Below are 20,249 nucleotides of genomic sequence, written 5' to 3'. Positions count from 1 at the left end.
CCAGTGTTAGAGAGGCAGAGCCAGGTGTTCCTGAGGTTCACTTGCCAGGAGTTCACTGGCCTGCCAGCCTAGCCTACTTGGCAAGCTTCAGACTAGTGAGAGGCCCTGACTCCAAAAAGATGGATAGAGATTGATAAGATGGCTCAGTGGGAACAGCAACTGTAGCCAGGCCTGATGACATGAGTTCACTCCCTGGGACTTGAACAGTGGAAGGAGAAAACCAACTTTGGAAAGCTGTCCTCTGACCTCCATAAGATATACCCACATATCTTTGCAACACAAATGGGGGGAGGAGAGAGAGAGAGAGAGAGAGGAGAGAGAGAGAGAGAGAGAGAGAGAGAGAGAGAGAGAGAGAGAGAGAGAGAGAGAGAGAGAGAGAATATATTGAATTGATTGATTTTACAATGACTCAAAATCCAAATAAATAACCAAGTCTTTTTACTAAATTTTGCTGAATTGAATACTATACAAAGTAAGACAGCAAATGAGCAAATGAGACTTAGAAACACAATAGAGTCCTAACAGTCATACGGATATAGCAGGAGAAACACATTGTTAGATGAGTCCATTATTGTGTGAACATCATTGTTCTGGTTAGTTCTTTATCAGTATAACACAAGCTAGAGTCATCTGGGAAAAGAAAAGCTCAACTGAGAAAATGCCTCCAGAGATGAACAGCACTGACTGCTCTTCCAGAGGACCCAAGTTTGATTTCTACCACCTACATGACAGTTCACAATCATATGTAACTCCAGTTGGTGGGAATATGACTCCTTTTTGGGCCTCCATAGGCACTCTATGAGCACTGTGCACCGATATACACAGTGACAGAACACCTATATACATAAAACAAACAATTTAAATAAATTTGTTTTTAAACAAAATGTCTGTCAGATTGTCTTATAGGCAAGTCTGTAGGGCATTTTTCTTGATTAATGATTGATGTGAGGAATCGCCCCATAGCACTATGAGCTGCACCATCCTTGGGCTGAGCAAGCAATGGGAACAAGCCAATAGGCTCTGCTTAAGTTCCTGCCTTAAGTTCTGGCCCTGACTTCTCCCCAATATGGACTATAAACTGTAAGCTAGTAAACCCTTTCCTCTGAAAGTTGCTTTTTTCACGGTGTTTTATCACAGCAATAGAAGGCAAAGTAGGACAATCATAGACTGTACTTAAACAAACTTAGATGGTATGGCCTAGTGTCAAATAATTAGGTTATATGGTACACACCATTGTATATGTGGTCAACTGTTAACCAAAACATTACATGGAACGTGACTATATTCCTCTCACAGCTACCCATGTAGCCCAGGCTGGCCTCAACCTTGCCATGTAGCTGAAAATGACTTTAAACTTCTGCTCCTCCTGTCTCCACTTCCCAAATGTTAGGATTACAGGTATATGCCTTAATGTCCAATTTTAAGTAGTTCTAGGACTTCAACTCAGGACTTTGTACCTGCTAAGTAAGCACTCTACCAACTGAGCTATAGATCTTGCACAAAATTTCTCAAATTTTTACTTTTATTAACATTATACATTAGTATATAATATACGTATTAACTAGGTTCAGTGTCATAGCTCAATGCAACAGTTTAATCCAGCTTGCACTGTTGCATTGCATTGTTGTACTATTGCACTAGTCCTACCTCCCTGCATTCCCTGAAAATAGTCTTTCAGTTGTTATTAATATTGCATATTAACACTGATACTTTTTAACATCTACATCCTTTTATTTATCATTAATGTCTTCCAGTTCCATCCAATTTGCAATGAAAAGACTTCATTCTTTTTTATGGCTGAACATACTCCATTTTATATATTTAACATATCCTTTTTATTCAGTCATTTATAGACAGGCATCTCAGCTGATTTTATCTTACCCCATGCAAACAGTGCCACAGTAAGTAAGGGCATGCAAGTACCACTTGGCTATATTGGCTTCACTTATTTTCCATGTGAATCCAGAGCACTACATCATATGGTAGCCCTATTTTTAGTTTGTTTTGGGGGGCAGGTGGGTGGGGGGAGAGATTCCATATGCTCTTCATAATGGCTGTACTAATTTAAGTTCCCACCAATAGTATATGAGTCCCCCTTTTTATTTTCACCTAAAAATAGAAATTACTTCAAATCAGCTATACTACTCATGGGCATATGCCTAAAGGAAGTCACAACTAGAGGCACACTTGTTTACACATGGTTATTGCTGACTATTCACAATAGCAAAAACATGAAGCCAAGGGACTAGAGAGACATTCTGAGGCTAAGAGCACCAGCTGCTCCCTGGGTTTCAATTCCCAGGCCCCACATAGAAGTTAACAGCTGTTTGTAACTCCAGTTCTAGAAATCTGCTGCCTTCTTCTGGCCTCTGTGGGTGCGCACTGCATGCACATTGTATACACATCCATGCAGAAAAGCATCCATATATATAAAATAAATAAATTTAAAATTTTTTAAAAATATGAAACTGGGCCGGAGAGATGGCTCAGTGGTTAAGAGCACTGCCTGCTCTTCCAAAGGACCCAGGTTCAATTCCCAGCACCCACATGGCAGCTCACAACTGTCTGTAACTCCAAGATCTAATACCCCCACACCAACGCACATAAATTAAAATTAAATAAAATATTTAAAAAATAAAAAATAAAAAATAAAAATAAAAATATGAAACTGAGATGTCAAGGTGAACTGATAAAACATGACAAACATACACAATGGAGTTTTATTCACTCATCAGTAAGAAAGACTATAACATTTGAAAATGGATGACCCAGAGATCGTGATAAATAAAATAAGTCGAACTCAGACAAATATCATGTTTTTGCTTCTGTGAGGAATCTAGATTTAAATATAAATATATAGGCTAGCACAATGGCATATGCCTATAATCACAGCAGTGGAGAGGCAGAGGTAGGAAAACTGAAAAAAGTTCAAGGAAGTCAGGTCTACATAGCAAGTTTCAAGTAAACTAGTACTACATGGAGAGTCCCAGTCTCAAAAAGATATATACGTGTGTGTGTGTGTGTGTGTGTGTGTGTGTGTGTGTGTGTGATATATATATATATGACATGAAAGTAAAATGAAGCCTATGAAGGGGACAAAGGTGTGAAATAAGGAGGAGAAAAAATTCAATGGAGAAGACAAAAAAAATTCCATGTTTTCTCTAATACATAGAATCTAGGTAGAACTCTCTGTACATGGACATATGTGTGTGTGTGTGTGTGTGTGTGTGTGAGAGAGAGAGAGAGAGAGAGAGAGAGAAACAGAGAGAGAGAGAGAGAGAGAGAGAGAGAGAGAGAGAGAGACGAAAGCAAAAAGGAGACTATCAGAGGGGAAAAGGAATCAGTGATGGGGGAAAGAAACAGAAGAGACTGGTGGTACAATGATATATTAAAATTCCATAATGAAACCCATTAATTTTGTTTGTTTGGTTGGTTGGTTTTATTTTGTTTTTTGAGACAGAGTTTCTCTGTGTGCCTTTGGCTGTCCTATACTCGATTTGTAGAGCAGGCTGAATTCGAACTCACAGCAATCTGCCTGCCTCTGCCTCCCAGAGTGCTAAGATTACAGGTATGCACCTCCAAGGCCGGCTGAAATCCATTATTTTGTATAATAACTTTAAAAGGTAATTTAAAATCTTTCAAAGGGGCTGACAAGATGGCAGATAAAGGTATTTCCTAAAAACCCCAAAAATTCTGAGTTTGAACTTCAGGACCCACATGATGGAGGGAGAACTGATTCTTGCTAACTGTCCTCTGACTACCACATGTAAGCTGTAGAATGTAGTATCCACATGTGTAAACACACACAATATATATATATATAAATAAACAAGTGTGATTTTTAAAGACTTTCAAGCAAACAAGCACAACCAGTCCCTTTTATCCACACTAGCATTTGACTTGCAGGATAGCAGGTAGCCATTCCAACTTTGATGAGGCAGTACCTTGTGGATACGCATTTCCCTATGGCTAATGATATTGACATTTTTCATAGATTTTTTTATTTATATCTAATGACAGCATTTTCTGACACCTGTATACTCATTACAGCACTTAAGCTGGACTTATATAAACCAGGTAATCCTTCGGCCTCTGCTTCCTAAGTGTTGGGATAACATGCATGGAATGTTTTGCCAGAAAATATACTTAGGGGATTAAAAAGACAGTTTAGTATAGGGATTGCCTTATAAGTACAAAGGACCTGAGTTCAATCCCACAACTCACATTAAAAAGCTGTGTATTGTGGGGGGAGCATATGCTTGAAATCACCAGGCTGGGGAGGCAGAGGCAAATATCCTCCAACAGAGACAGGTGGATCCCTACGGCCCGTTGGCCAATGAATTCCAGGCCAATGAGACCCTGTCTCAAGAAACGCATCAGCATTTGGAGACTGATACATTAGGTTGTCTTCTGTCCTGTACATGCACCACCACCCCCAACACACACACACATAGGCAGGAACATGCACATACATTATTTTTTTTAAGAACATACCACAGACACCTTTAGGACTTATATTTATGACTAACTGAACTTATCTTTTGGTAAAAATTAACATACTGTACTGGAGATTGACCCATGGCCTCATGCATGCTAGGCAAGAGTTCTAACCACTCATCTATATTCTCAGCTTTAATTGTGATATTCCATTTTGTTGACTGAGTTCTCCAGGAAGTAAGTTCCTTCAAGCTAATGACTCACTTGACTTTTTATCTCCAAAGCCCAGCTCAATGCTTAGCTCAAAGTGCAACTTGATTCTCTAAGGTTTTTTTGGCACTCACCATTTTGGCCTGAAGATCAAGCAATTTTCTCACACGAAATGGTTTGACTAAAAAACAGAGAGAAAGGGAATTCTAAGCATTTGCTTCAACAAAAGAATTCAGTTATACTTATCACCATGTAATTCAAAATAATTTTTCACAACACATTAACAATATAAATACCCTTTGGTTAAGCTACCATGCAGATGTCTTAGAGAAAAGTACTAAAAACCAATTTTCAGAAAGTGAGTGTTGTCATATAACTAATGCTAGTTACTTATATAATAGCTATTGATATAATATGTATAACTAACTAACTTAGTTATTTAAATTTATAAAGGACCAAATAAATGCTGATTCTATAAAGCAAAAGTAATATAAATGGAATGAAAATACTTACCATTCTCCTTTTTGGTCAGTAAATATAACAAATGGCAAACATAGGGGCACTGTTCAAATACAAAAACAAATAGAAAATGACAATATTATTTTGAACAAAATAACACCATATCCTCCACAAATGTCCATTATATGCTAAGTAAAAAAATTTTAGGGCTTCACTGAACAATAATTTTACAAAAAAAATCTCCTTATTACAGGATAGGCTGAACATTCCTTATAAAAAATGCTTGATACTACAAGTGACTAAAGATCTGATACATGTCCATGCACTTAATAAAACCACTAAAGGATGATACCTAAGTCTAGACACAAAATTCACTGGTGACTTATATATACTGTATAGAGATAGCTTGAAAGTAAATTTACACAATGATTTTCCTGTGTCTGTGTTTTGAATGTGGCTTGTTGCATGAAGCAAGGAATTTTCCACTTTTTGTCTTTATACCCACATATGTGTACGCATGCACACACCCTTGCATGTGCACACTTAGAGATAAGATTGAATTGTTGAATGCTTTTAATTTCAGATTTTCAGGGTAGGTAAGCTCAAATTTGTATGTAACAGTGGTTTTTTGTTTTTAAGAAAAAGGTTTCATTTGGCAATAAGTGAAGATTTTTGTTTTACCTTTTTTTTAAATTTTTTATATATATATTTATTCTTGTTACATCTCAATGTTTATCCCATCCCTTGTATCCTCCCATTCTTCCCTCCCTCCCATTTTCCCATTATTCCCCTCCCCTATGACTGTTCCTGAGGGGGATTACCTCCCCCTGTATATGCTCATAGGGTATCAAGTCTCTTCTTGGCTACTTGCTGTCCTTCCTCTGAGTGCCACCAGGTCTCCCCCTCCAGGGAATATGGTCAAATGTGAGGCACCAGAGTACGTGAGAAAGTCATATCCCACTCTCCACTCAACTGTGGAGAATGTTCTGACCATTGGCTAGATCTGGGTAGGGGTTTAAAGTTTATGGACTGTATTATCCTTGGCTGGTGCCTTAGTTTGAGCAGGACCCCTGGGCCCAAATCTGCCTATCATAATGTTCTACTTGTAGGTTTCTAGGACCCTCTGGATCCTTCTACTTTGCTATTCTCCCATGCTTCTCTTTTTAAAATTTTTGAAGACCTATTTTAATATGTATGACTGCTTGCTTACATGTATGTATGTGTACCATATGCCCACCTGGTGCCCTTGGAGGCCAGAGAGGGTGGATCCTCTGGAACTGGAGTTACAGATAGCTATAAACCATCATCTGGGTGTAGGGAACTAAAGCCAGGTCCTCTACAAGAACAACAAACGCTCTTAACTGCTAAGCCATCCCTCCAGCCTAAAATTTTTGTTTTAAAATATAAAAACAATATAGACTATTTTGAACAAAATTTTAACCAAAATTTACTTAGAAAAATGTGGTATTTATACACAATCGAATTTTTCAGTCATAATTGAGATTGAGATCATGCCATTTGCCAGAAAATAGGTATAACAAGAGATACTCATATTGAGAGAATTAAGCCACTCTCAGAAAAACAACTATTATGTTTTCTCTCATGTGTGGCTCATAGATTTTTTTAACATAAAAACATGAAATCACATATGTAAATAGGACTTGAAAGTAGAAGCAAAACTGTGTAAGGGAACAAAGGGAACTGATCAGTGAGAGGAAGGATAAGAAAAGGGCAAGACAGCAAAGTCTAGGGAACATGCTCAATGTCATATATACTTGTATGAAAATGTCCTGATGTAATACAGTTCCATGTACAATGAATACATACAGTAAAACTTCCAGAAGTAATTTTTAAAAATTAAACATTCAAGTAGCCAGGCATGGTGGCACACGCCTTTAATCCCAGCACTCGGGAGGCAGAGGCAGGTAGATCTCTGTGAGTTCGAGGCCAGCCTGGTCTACAAAGCGAGTCCAGGACAGCCAAGGCTACACAGAGAGACCCTGTCTTGAAAAATAAACAAAAACAAAAACAAAAAACAAAACAAAACAAAAAATAAACATTCCTTTCAGTACTAGATCTTGTTTACTAAGATACAAAATGAGAACTTTTATCCTAGGAGCTGCAGTGATGGCTTAGTGGCTATGAGCACTTGTTCTTACAGAGGACCCCAATTTGACTTCCAGTACACAACAAAGTGGCTCAAAATCACCTGTAACGCTAGTTCCAGAGGATATAAATGCCCACTCTGACTTCCTTGGGCACCTGTCTGCACAATGTACAAATATATACACGCAGGTACACACAAATACACATAAACGTTTTAAAACTTTGGTCCTGATTTCCCACTTTACAGCATTTTATTCTATTGTTTATTACTGAAAATATCACCTTCAGTGATGCCTCATTTTCTACTGGGTAGAAAGAATCTGTGCACAGACTCTGTTCATGTTAAGTAGATGTTCTGTCTCTGAGTTTCCATAATTTGAGTAACAGCTTGCTCTACAGTCTATCAAATAGGATCTACTTGATACATTTTTTATTAAATTACTAGATGACTGATCTTCTTCATTTAAAGTGTCCATCTGCTGAAGGCATAGTTCATTTGGTAGACGGTTTGCCTAGCATGCAAAAGCCTGGGTATCCTTGATTTCTTGGATGGTTTGTGTCAGAAATTTTTCAGACTTACCATTTTCTTTGATGGTTGTTTCAAGTTCTACAATAGTGTCTTCTACTCCCAAGATTCGTCCCTCCATCTCTTGAATTCTGTTAGAGAAGATTAGGTGTGCATTACTTGCTTTCTTCTCTAAGTTCTCTTGCTCCTGGCTTTCTTCTATCTGTGCTTTTATCATTTTTTCCATTTTCATCTTCATATCCTAAACTGTTTTATTGATGTCCTTCATATGATTTTTCTGAGTTTCTTCCAGTGCCTCTGTATAGGCCTCTTTAATGTCTTCAACCTGTTTGGCTGTAACTCCCTGCTTTTGTTTAGGGATTTTATTCATTTCCTCCATTATCATCTTCATTACTAAGGATTGGAGGTCATTTTCTTGTGTTTCAACTGTGTTTGAGTTCTCAGGGTTGATTTCTTTGAGATAGTTGGGATTCAGAGATGCCATATTGTTTTGGTTTTTGTTGTTTATGTTTTTATGCTGACCTCTAATCATCTTGTTGTCTCTGACATTGAGAGGTAGTTTCTGGTGTCCTTCTCTGGATCAGGCAGGTGACCTGGTTTCACCTCCAGGGGACTTTACTCCACACCCTGGGCTCCCCACTGGGTCAGTAGAAGCTGGTGTTGGTGCTCTGCAGCCCAAAGATCAGTTCAATATAGTGTAGATAAAGCTGGCTATCCTGCCTTTGGTTGGGTTTGAAACCCTTGTACTAGGGCACTGGGGCTCTGGGGGCCAAGGCTCAGTAAGCCCTGGAGTGCCGGAACCCCTGCTGGCTTGTGGAGGTTAGCTAGGATTTTACCTGATCCGTCCAGGCTGGGGGGCCTAGGTTCAGTCCTACTTGAGAGAGCAGATACTGCCCACTGGCTTGTGGGAGTTGGTTGAGCTTCTGCCCCAATCCCTTCAGGCCAGTTCAGTACTGTCTGGGCATGTGTGAGTACTCCTCTGGGTTTCGGCAACTGGTCAGGCTCCGCCAGCACTTGAAGGAATGGTTCCCTGGGTTGGGGCAGGGGGTTAGTATTCTGCCCGATCCCCTCAGGCCAGTTCAGACCCTCCTGAGAGTGTGGGAGCCCCTACTGAGCTGTGGTGGCTAGCTAGGCATCTGCCCGGTCCTCTCAGGCCACATCAGTCCTGGCTACATGTGTGTGTGAACAGTCTGTTGGGATAGAGGTTTCTGCCCAGTCCATTCAGACCTTGTAGCCTTAGATCAGTCAATTCCAGTGTGCAGCTTTGGAGCTATGGCTGTAGGGAGTGTCCACAACTGCCTGGGCCCCCTTGTGGGCCCTGGGTCCCTCTGTGGACTGTCAGGTCTCGATCCACACTCTTTGCTCCCCCTGGGCCAGTGGGCCCACAGATGGGTCAGAGAGACAGAGCGCATAGGGGAGGCAAGCATGCTCAGTGCTGAGCTTTGGTTTTGTGCTGGTATGGTCGCCTGCCCTTGGGGCTTTCTCAGGACTTAAGGGTCAGTCTGAGGTCAGAACCACCTGTTTTCCTGTGTTTTTCCCAGGCCAGCAGCTCCAGGCTGGAGTTACACCGCCCACAATTCAGTCTCAGATATTGAGTCCCTGATATAGCGTAACGCAGCACCTCACTGGTGGGAATGGATCCAGACTCTAGGAACTGGTCACTCGTCCTCCATGGGCCAGTTGGGTGGCCCAAGGTGCGACCCAGCTGTGCTCTGCACTTTGCAGACCCCTCTCACACCTAGGGTTCTTCAGGTCTTGTGATCTGTAGCTCCCAGTCTTGTCCCTAGTCTCCTTCCTGCAGATCAGATATCCTGTATGTTTGGCACCATCTTGCTTCCCTCAATACATGTTTTTTAAACAATATTCTTTAAATGAATTTGTATATTAGTAGTCATTACCCTATAGTTTGAAGTATAGCATAATCTATACTGCTTTTTCTGCACTTAGAAATGGATCCAGAGCTGGGCGTGGTGGCACAGATCTTTAATCCCAGCATTCAGGAGGCAGAGGCAGACGATCTCTGTGAATTCGAGGCCAGCCTGGTCTACAGAGTGAGCCCAGGACAGCCAAGTCTACACAGAGAAACCCTGCCTCAAAACAAACAAACAAACAAACAACAACAACAACAACAAAATAGAAATGGATCCAGATAGACTCTAAGCATAATTATAAGAAGAAATAATTTAGATTTCAGTACAAATTCATTCCCTCATACCCCTAGGATATGCACCATTTGCAATATTATTCATCATGTTGAATATAAAATGAATGCCACACAACTGCTGGCCTGAGGCTCCAGCCAGTATTATGGGGAATGTGACATTCTCCTTTAATCACATCTAGAAAGGGGAAATCCATATGTATCTCATACATTGTAGTTGCCTTGACGGCAAATATTTAACTGTCACATCTGAGTCATCATGCAGCCAGAATCCGATCCAAATCTATGAAAATAAGAAATAATGCTTTTAAAATCTAAGCCCTGCTGCTAGCCACAGAACCTTACTTCCAAGTACAACCCCAGCACTCTGAGGAGGCTGTAAATTCAAGTGATCCTAGACTACACTGGACACTCTGTCTTAAACAAGCGAATGAACCAAACAGAACATGGGGCCAGTGAGATGGTAAAGAGCACTTTCTTCACAAGCCTGATGTCCTAAGTTTGATCCCTGGAACCCATAGTGGAAGGAAAGAACCAAGTCCTCAAAGTTCTTCTCGGACATTCACATGTTTACCATGGTAGGAACACAACCAAACTCACACAAATGCATTAGAAACACAATATATTTTTTTTTCATTTTCTTTGGTTTTTTTTTTTTTTCGGTTTTTTGTTGTTTTGTTTTGTTTTTTGAGACAGGGTCTCTCTGTGTAGCCTTGGCAGTCTTGGACTCACTTTGTAGATCAGGCTGGCCTCGAACTCACAGCAATCCACCTGCCTCTGCCTCCCAAGTGTTTTTTTTCCATTTTCTACAAATGAAAAAACCTTAGAGCCTTTTCCCATATTTGTTGAGATTGGTGATATTTGCATAAATATAAGTCACTTAGAAAAAACACTTAAAGGTTTTAAGAGTTAGTTCAGTGGTTAAGACTACATGTTACTCTTGAAGAACACGGCAGCTCACAGCTGTCTGTAACTCTAGTACTGGGGGACCAAAGGCCCTCTTCTGACCTTCAAGGACACCAGGCATGCACATAATGCATAAACGTATATACAGACAAAACACTCATACACATAAAATAATTAAATCTTTTTTTAACATTAAAAATATCATATTCATTTTAAAATGCCAGTAACGGTCAAGCAAAATAGCTCAAGAGGTAAAGTTACCTGTTGTCAAGGCTGATGACATGAGTTCAATACTGGACACTGGACCCCACAGGCTGCAAAGAGTGAACTAAGTCCAGCAAGTCACCATCTACCTCTCCACACACATGTTATGAAATGCACAACCACATATACACACAGAATAGATAAAATGTAAGGGCAGCAAGATGGCCTTTACCCACTGAGCCATTTCCTGAGAAAGAACCAGGAGGATCATGTGTTTGAGGCCAGTCGGGGCTAGCTACACATAAAAACTTTATTTCAAAACAAGGCAAAATCCAAGTGTGGTGGCGCACGCCTTTAATCCCAGCACTCGGGAGGCAGAGGCAGGTGGACCACTGTGGGTTTGAGGCCAGCCTGGTCTACAAAGCGAGTCCAGGACAGCCAGAGTGATACAGAGAAACCCTGTCTCAAAAAACCAAAACCGTGCCAGGCGTGGTGGTGCACGCCTTTAATCCCAGTGCTCGGGAGGCAGAGACAGGTGGATCGCTGTGAGTTCAAGGCCAGCCTGGTCTACAAAGCAAGTCTAGGACAGCCAAGGCTACACAGAGAGACCCTGTCTTGAAAAACCAGAAAAATAAAAACAAACCCAAAAATGAAACAAAACAAGGCAAAAGCAAAAGCAAAACTATCATCATATATTTGAATGCTTGGTCCCCAGTTGGTGGAACTATTTGGGAAGGATTAAGAGGTACGGCCTTGTTAGAGGAAGTGTGTCACTGAGGGACAACCTGACTGTAGTCTTTCTCCTAATTGATACAATTTGGCACTACTAGATATAATTCCTATAAAACTACTTTCAACATATTGTATTTAATTTTTTTCAGTAATTGTCTCACTGAGTAAATAAAGTTCAGGCAGAGTGTACTGGTAAACACCTTTAATCCCACCACTACCAACAGAGAGGCATATAGATCTCTGTAAGTTCTTGAATAGCCTGTTCAACATTGAAAATTCCAGGGCAGACAAAGCTACACAGTAAGATCCAGTCTCAAAATAAAACAAAGTTCAACCTCTAATCAAATAACCTCTGCAATCTGTTCTCAACCCACGTTTCTCAGTTTTACCAACCATTATCACCCAATACCAACTCCCACTAAGTCAGGATGTTCTATATGTAAAGTCTCCTAAAACACAATTTACACATCTCACAGCTTGGCTGGAAACAAATATTATTTACTTCCAACAAATCCCTAAGTCACAGAGCATGGTGGAACACCAATACTAGGCAGGCAGAAGCACATACATTTCCAAACTCAAGGCCAGCCTGGTGTACAGAGCAAGTTCTAAGCCAGCCAGTGCTTCATAGAGAGACTCTGTCTTTAAAAGAAAAAAATCCCAAATTCAATTCATCTTTCCAAGGCCCAGCCCAATGCTTACATCTTTTATAATGCTTTTATTAATCACTCTGCAGAGTTTCATTCTCAAATATAGTAAAGTAATTACTATCTTTGTGTTATTGTTTTACTTTGTCTCATAATTCAACTTTTAAAAAATGTGTAGGGTGTTCTGTCCGCATTTGTATGTCTATGTACCACATGCATGCAGTGCCTGAAGAGGCCAGAAGAGGGCACCTGATCCCCCTGAAACTGAAGTTACAGCAGATCAAAGAGAATCAAACCCAGGCCTTCTGAAGGAACACGCACTGCTGTTAGCCACTGAGCCCTCTTTAACCTCACAATTCAATTCTTAAATTGTTACCTTCATATGATTCATTTAATTCCCTTGCTACATTTTTTACATTACTGGACTACAGAAAGCTAAATTTTAATCTGGTGACTAGAGTGGTTAAGAGCACTTGTTGTTCTTTCAGAGGACACAGGATCAAGTCCCAGTACCAACATAGACGCTCATATCTGTCTATAACTCTAACTCTAGGGTACCCAATACATTCATCTAAACTCCATGGGCACCAATAGAAAAATAAAATTATGCCTACCTAGTACAAGGCAAAAAACAGGATGGCAACATGAATTGTCACAAATAAAATCAATGCATGAAATCCAGTCCCAAAGCCAAGAGGAATTAAGTTAGATGTCTGCCTTACATGGTCTATGAACTACTGACCGTCCTTGAAAAAAATCTTCTAGGTAGACAGTACACTGATTTCTTGGCAGTATTAATGTTCTTGGCAGGAACAATTATTCTATTTATTAAAAATAAATAGCTCCATTTGCAACTTGTGAAATATAATGATCTCCTCATTGCTTCTTAGGTCATTTTTGCAGGGTCAAGAAAATTCAGAGTAAGTTCCCCTAAAGATTTTGCTGATGTGGTTTAAAGGGGGAAATGGCAATCACTGAGCTAAATCAACAAAACTCTATCTGTAACATTATTTCCTTACAAGATCTACAGCAAATTTCTCAGATTCGTTAATCTGTGAAAGAGGCAACAAAGATGTCTACCGTGTAATTCTTTATACTTTCTGTATTCTTAATGTATCTTAAAATAAGTACGGAGCACACACTAGGAGGCATGCTAGCATATACTAATATAGCATTTGATTGAAGCTTAACGCTGATCAGTGCTTACTTACCAGAGCATCATCTTGCAATGAAGCAAAAAAGAAGCCATAGAGCAAATTAATTTGCTTCTTATGATCAATAAAGTCAAACATTGCGACCAACCAACGATAAAAAAGTACCTGTTGACAGAGAAAATACAGTCCTTACAGAAATGCAGCTAATTGTCACAGAAGAGCTTTAATCCCTCCTCAGTGCCATTTTAAAAGCTTCTAGCACCAAACAGGATAATAGATTTTTTTTATTTCTTAGTAACAAATTCAGTTTGAACATGGTCCTTTTATCAAGCTAGATTGTTCTGAAACCACAGGTTACGCACAAAAGGCCACTGCCATTACTTCCTAAGTGGCTCTTCTTTGCTAGCCCATAAGTGGGTTCTGAAGGACTTACCATCAAAATATCTAAAAAGATTACCTTGGTATTATCAGAACACTTGCCAACACAGAGCCATGATACTGCCTTAACCACAGAATCTTCTGATATGTGCGTTTCTGGAATCATGCACTTTAACATCCTTGTGTTTATAGCATTCCCTGGAAAACAGATCAAATCTAAATTAAACTGGATTTCAGTGTCTCAATTGTTCCTTTACTATTATTCACAAAACCTCAAATGCAAAAAGCAAATTATTTTGCCAAAGCTATACAGAGAAACCCTGTCTCAAAACAACAACAACAAAAATAACCAAACAAACAAGAATAAAAAATATTAATTAAAAAAACAATTTCCCTGAGGTGTCTAGGTTTCATTTTTTATTATCTTCCATTCCTATATCCACTACCCTCTTTAAACTTTAAAACAGCCTCACCACTACATGCTTGCCATTTCACAAGCTCAAAGGGAAGAATGCTATGCTTACTCCATTTCCTCTAGTAACTTCTGAAATTAGTTTACAGTCTAAAGCAGTGGTTCTCAACCCTTTTGGGGGTCATATATCAGATGTTTACATTACAATTCATAGCAGTAGCAAAATTACAGTTATGACGTAGCAACAAAATAATGTTATGGCTGGGGCTCAGCGTGACATGAGGAACTGTTTAAAAAGGAAGGTTGCAGCATTAGGAAGGATGAGAACCATAGGTCTAGAGGCTCTATGCTGTTCTTATACCATTTCTAGTGTACCTATTTCTTAAAAACACATTTCAACTTTCCCAGTGAAATGTAATGATCCAATATGGAGAACAACACAGGAGTGCCTAAGAGAGAAAAAAGGAATTCTGATGGTAACTTTTGACCTCAGCAAATTCCAATTTAACATAAAAATAAAAAAGTAACGGCCAGGTATGGTGGTACACACATTTAATCCTAACATTCAGGAGACAGACACAAGCAGATTTCTTTAATTCAAGGCCAGCCTGGTGTATCAAGCAAGTTTCAGGCCAGCCAGGGCTACGTCAGGAGACCCTGTCTCAAAAAATAAAGAAAATGAAATTGATCTCAACAGAAACCAACCAAACACAAATTGCTAAAAAGGTGGGAGAACCAAAAAAATCTGAATCGACCATTGAAGACTAGCTTAACTTTCTAAGAACACATAGAACTAATCAGGTAAAAGAACAGAAATAAAAATTAATATGCTGAACTCAGTAATGTGTTACTTTTAAAGTGCAAACATATAAAACCACACTCCCATCCACTTCCGTAAACAGAATGGAAGGTTACACATTAATATGCAAAAACAAGAAAATGGTTTGTAGTTAAAGCATAGGTTTAACAGCTATACCATTCGAATAGAGAGAACAGTGGCAATGTGGGCCATAAACACTAGAACTAGAATTTGGAGATGTGATTTTTCTAGTTCTAGCTTTGAGATCAAGTCTCTTTAACCACTCCGGGCCTGTTTTCACCTCTTTTGTTTTACCATCTTCTGTATTTATGTGTGTGTGTGTGTGTGTGTGTGTGTGTGTGTATGTGTGTGCGTTTACGTGTGTGTGTGTGTGTGTGTGTGTGTGTGTGTGTGTGTGTTTACGTATGCGTCCCTATACAATGGCACATGTGTGGAGGCCAGAGGACAACTAGTGGAAGAGTGAGAATTGGTTCTCATCTTCCACTATGTGGGTTCCAGGGACTGAACTCAAGTCCTCAGGAGTGCAGGCAGGCCTGCTGAGCTAGCACGGTGGCCCATACATATTAAAATGAAGACAAGCTATCTTGAAGGCCTGGATATCAGTGAGAGAAAGCTAAAAGTAAAAAGAAGACTGAGAAGGTGGGATTTCTTAGCTCCTCGCCTCCCTCTCACCCTAACCAATGAACACAGGACAGGAAACACTAAAGAGAAAAGCATCCTGAATGCCAGAGTCAGAGATAGTGGAATGAAGACAGTATAAATAGGAACTTGTCAGATAAATAAATGTAAAGTGATGAAAGACACTAAGTGATCTTTTAAAGTCCTCTTTTAGAACATTATTTATCTATGGTTCTGGAAAAAAAAGCTAAAAAATGTTTCCCTGCATCTGGTGACAAGAGCCCCACATGCATCTTCTTTGTAAAGATGTGGTAACTAGTCACTTTCAGCAATATGCACATAAATCCTCTTGGCTTATGAAGGAGTCTGAATACAGGAAATCTCACTTCATCATTTTACTAGGTTACTCTTTTGGAGAGATTAAGGTAACTGATATCAATGCACAACTTCATACAAAAAGTCACAAAGGCTTGGGGCTTGGAAGTTAAGAGAACTTGCTGCTCCAGAAGAGAAAAGAGGTTTGCTTCCCAACACCTACATGGTGGCTCACAATCAGCAATGCCAGGAGGGTACTCCACACACTCTTCTGACTGCCAAAGACATCAGGCACACACAAGCAAAACTACTCATACACTTAAAGCAAAAATAAATAAATCTTTAAAAAAGATACTGGCGCCCGTCTGTACTCCCAGTACTTGGGAGAAGGGTCAAAGCCAATTCAGAACTAGCCCAGTCTACTTAGCAAATTCTAAGTCAACTTCAACTATATTATTGTGTCTCTGAGAGTGTATGTGCTTCTTAGTTTTTTTTTTCTTTGCTTGTTTTATTCTATTGTAGTTTGTTTATTTGTGTATTTTTTTTCCTAAAGAGAAAAAGAGCATGGAGTGGGATGGGTGGGGATTATCTGGGAGGATATGAAAAAGTGGAAAGCATGATCAGAATATCCTGTACAAAAAAACTCTTAAAAATATTTATTTATTTATTACATACACAGGGTTCTGCCTCCATATACACTTGCACACCAGAAGAGGGCACTAGATCTCATTATAGATGGTTGTGAGCCGCCATATGGTTACTGGGAATTGAACTCAGGACCCCTGGAAGAGCAGACAGTGCTCTTAACCACTGAGCCATCTCTCCAGCCACAAAAAAAAAAAAAAAAAACTTTTTTGAAAAACAGGGTTTCTCTGTGTAGCCCTGGCTGTCCTAGACTCACTTTGTAGACCAGGCTGGCCTCGAACTCACAGTGATCCACTTGCCTCTGCCTCTCTTGAGTGCTGGGATTACAGGTGTGTGCTACCACACTTGGCTTAAAAAGCTATTTTCAAAAACAAAAACTAGATTTCCTTTCAAAAGAAAAAAAAACAAATAAAAACCAAAACTGTCTGAAAGACAAAGGTAACAGGAAAGTGATGACAAATGTATCAGCTCAATATACCGAATTTGCCACTGAGTGCCACATTTAATAAAACATCAATTGCTTCTGGAGCTAAGCCATTTTTCCAAGCCACATTTTCCACAGTTTTCATGTGTTTTTCCAAGATCTTATCTTTACTCAGTGAAGCTTTCTTGGAACCTGGAAATGGAAACAATATAGAACAGTGAGACCTTGACAATTCTTTCAGTGCTCATCCTCAACAATTACAACCTTGTTAAAGGACCTGTTAAAGGAGTAGACTAGTGCAATAAATGTCTTCCTTTAAACAAGCAAACTTGAGAGTTTATTACTCAATACTCAGCAGCAACAGAATCTTCAGTGAAGAAAACTTCCATCATGCCTTGACATCTCTGCTATACTATACTACCTGAAAAAATTCAACTTAAATGAAAACCTCTTTCAATGTGGGACAATTCCCAAAATCTGCAGTGTAATGAATTACCTAAAAACCTTTTTATGTATGTGTAAGTATGTGTACAGAAGACAATGGGGATGGAATCTTCCTTTATCACTCGGCATATTTGGGGTTTTGTTGTTGTTGTTTTGGTTTTGGTTTTGTTCTTTGTTTTTTGTTTTTTTTGAGACAAGGCTTCTCACTGAACGTGGAGCTCACCAACTGGGCTAGACTATCTGGCCAGTAAGCTCCAGGGAGTCTCCTGTCTCTGCCACCCCAGTGCTGCCATTATAAGCATATATACCATGCGAAGAGTTTTACATGCATACTGGAAATTTGAACTCAGATCCTTATGTTACAAAACATGCACTTCGCCAGGCATAGTGACATACGCCTTTAATCCCAGCACTCCAGAGGCAGAAGCAGGTGGATTGCTGTGAGTTCGAGGCCAGCCTGCTCTACAAAGTGAGTCCAGGACAGCCAAGGCTACACAGAGAAACCCTGTCTCAAAACAAACAAAACAAAACAAGCACTTCAGCAACTGGGCCATCTCCCCAGAGTACTAGAAGCCTTTAAAAAGGCACAGTGCCAGGTTTCATCCCACACCAATAAAATCACATGGCTAAGGGTAGATAATAAACATGAATATATTTTAAAGATTCTCAGGTGATCACAGCGTCTTCCAACCATCTATACTGAGATGTCTTGTTTTGTTTATAGAATATATAGTGTTATATAGTAAATATAAATGACTATTAGATAAACTTTTGAATAAACAAAAATATATTTCCTTTAAAAAGGATCTTAAAGAATGGATGTAATGTTGCACACCTATAATCCCAGCACTTAGGAGGAAGAGGCAGGTAGATCTCTGTGAGTCTGAAGCCAGACTAGTTTACATAACAAGTTCTAGGACAGCCAGAGCTATACAGTGAGACCCTGTCTCAAAAAAAGTCTTAAGAAAAAGACACGAATTATTTTTGGACAGCTTCCCACTATATAGCCCAAGTTAGTCTTGAATTTATGTTCCTCTTACCTAAGCTTTATCCTCAGTACTGGAATTACAGGTACGTGGACCACTACATCCAGCAATTAGAACTAAAATCATTTTAGAGGGAAATAGGGCTTTGGTACCTGGGGCTGTAACTCAGTTGATAAAAGTACTGGGTTCTATCCCCAGCTCCACATAAACCGTATGAAGCAATGCACTCCTGTAACCTTAGCAATGAGGCATCACAAACAGGCAGATTGGGAGCTGAAGGCCACCCTCAGCTACAAAGTGAGTTCCAGACCAGCCTGGGATACAAGACACACAGTCTCAATAAAAAAGTAAATGAAATCTAAACAAAACAAAGCAAAATAAGGAAAACAATCTGCTTTTACCTTTCTGAAAGTATTCTACTGCTATTAGCAGAGCATCTTCATCTTGACCATCAGCATCTTTAGGTTCTTCCACTAAATTGCTTTTTTTCAAGATACTCTTCAAGTTGTCTGATTTCTTTTTTACCGTCCAGCCTAAGAGACTGGTCTGAGAACTATTAATGCCTTGAGAATTTCTGTTTCGTAGCCAGTAGTTTTGAGTTGCCATTGCTGGATGCATGCTCTAGACAGAAACAAGTGTCAAGTTACTATTAATTAGCTAGAGACAATGGCCCTTTTTTTTTTGCTTGAATTCCCATATGCAACCGGTATTTAATGACTAAGAATCCAGGAGACATAACTTGACCTGAACAGAAATAGATCAATAACTTCCCAATGCAAATAAAGATCAATTAAAATCTGACAGCACATATTCCCTTTTAAAATGGCTACACCATTTAAGTACAAAACCATACCATCTTATGATTACAATCTTTTTCCACTCCTATTTTTTTCTACCTCTACTTGATTTTTCTTTCAATCTTTATAGTCCTTTTTTGTTAGTTCTATGTGAAAACTGCACAGTTTAAAAAGGTAACTAAACCAGGTGTGGTAGTACACATCTTTGATCCGAGGAGTCTGGGATGCAGAGGCAGGCGGATCACTGACAAAGCAAGTCCTAGATGACCAAGGCTACACAGAGAAACCCCGTCTCAAAAAAAAAAAGGAAAGGAAAAGGAAAAAAGCTAACTAGTGCCCAGGGTAGTAATATTAGCCATTTATTAATTCACACATTCAATTAATACTATGTGTCATCTTTATGTCAAATATAAGTCTAGTCACCATGGCTGTAAAAACAAAACATCATGGGGGCTGCAGAGATGGCTCACAATTCCCAGCAACCACATGGTGGCTCACAACCATCTATAATGAAATCTAGTCCCTTCCTCTGGCCTGCAGGCACACATGAGGGCAGAATATTGTACAAATAATACATAAATAAATCCTTAAAAAAAAACATCATGGTACCTAAAGTCATAAACCCTACCCTGGGGCATGAGGGTTATAAGCCAATGAATCAATACATGACCAGTGCAGTGAAATGACAAAAACAGGATAGAGCAGGAATCTAATTTGAAGTAGGTATTCAGAAAAGGCCATTTGTGGTGGTTTGAATGGGAATGCTCCCCCAAAATAGGCCCATACGTTTGCATACTTGGTCCCCAGTTGGTGGAATTGTTTGGGAATGATTAGGAATGTTGGAGGAGGTATGCCACTGGAGGTGAGC

At 39.5% G+C, this 20,249-nt stretch overlaps 1 protein-coding gene across 1 annotated transcript in view; it reads right to left on the bottom strand.

Moving 5' to 3' along the window:
• Cenpi (centromere protein I) overlaps positions 1-19,613 on the bottom strand; it is a 56,650-nt gene extending 37,037 nt beyond the window's left edge. Inside the window, exons 1-6 of the mRNA XM_051142496.1 lie at positions 18,986-19,613; positions 17,209-17,346; positions 14,000-14,118; positions 13,600-13,707; positions 5,161-5,209; positions 4,782-4,828 (exon numbers count right to left, since the gene is read on the bottom strand). Coding sequence (XP_050998453.1) covers positions 4,782-4,828; positions 5,161-5,209; positions 13,600-13,707; positions 14,000-14,118; positions 17,209-17,346; positions 18,986-19,202 — 678 coding nt within the window. The 5' untranslated portion in view covers positions 19,203-19,613. The remainder of the gene's footprint in view (positions 1-4,781; positions 4,829-5,160; positions 5,210-13,599; positions 13,708-13,999; positions 14,119-17,208; positions 17,347-18,985) is intronic.
• Positions 19,614-20,249: the final 636 nt, after the last annotated feature.

Source organism: Acomys russatus, chromosome X (assembly GCF_903995435.1).
Source record: "Acomys russatus chromosome X, mAcoRus1.1, whole genome shotgun sequence".
In the NCBI taxonomy this organism is placed as follows: Eukaryota; Metazoa; Chordata; class Mammalia; order Rodentia; family Muridae; genus Acomys; species Acomys russatus.
This window is presented reverse-complemented; position numbering and strand designations above follow the sequence as displayed.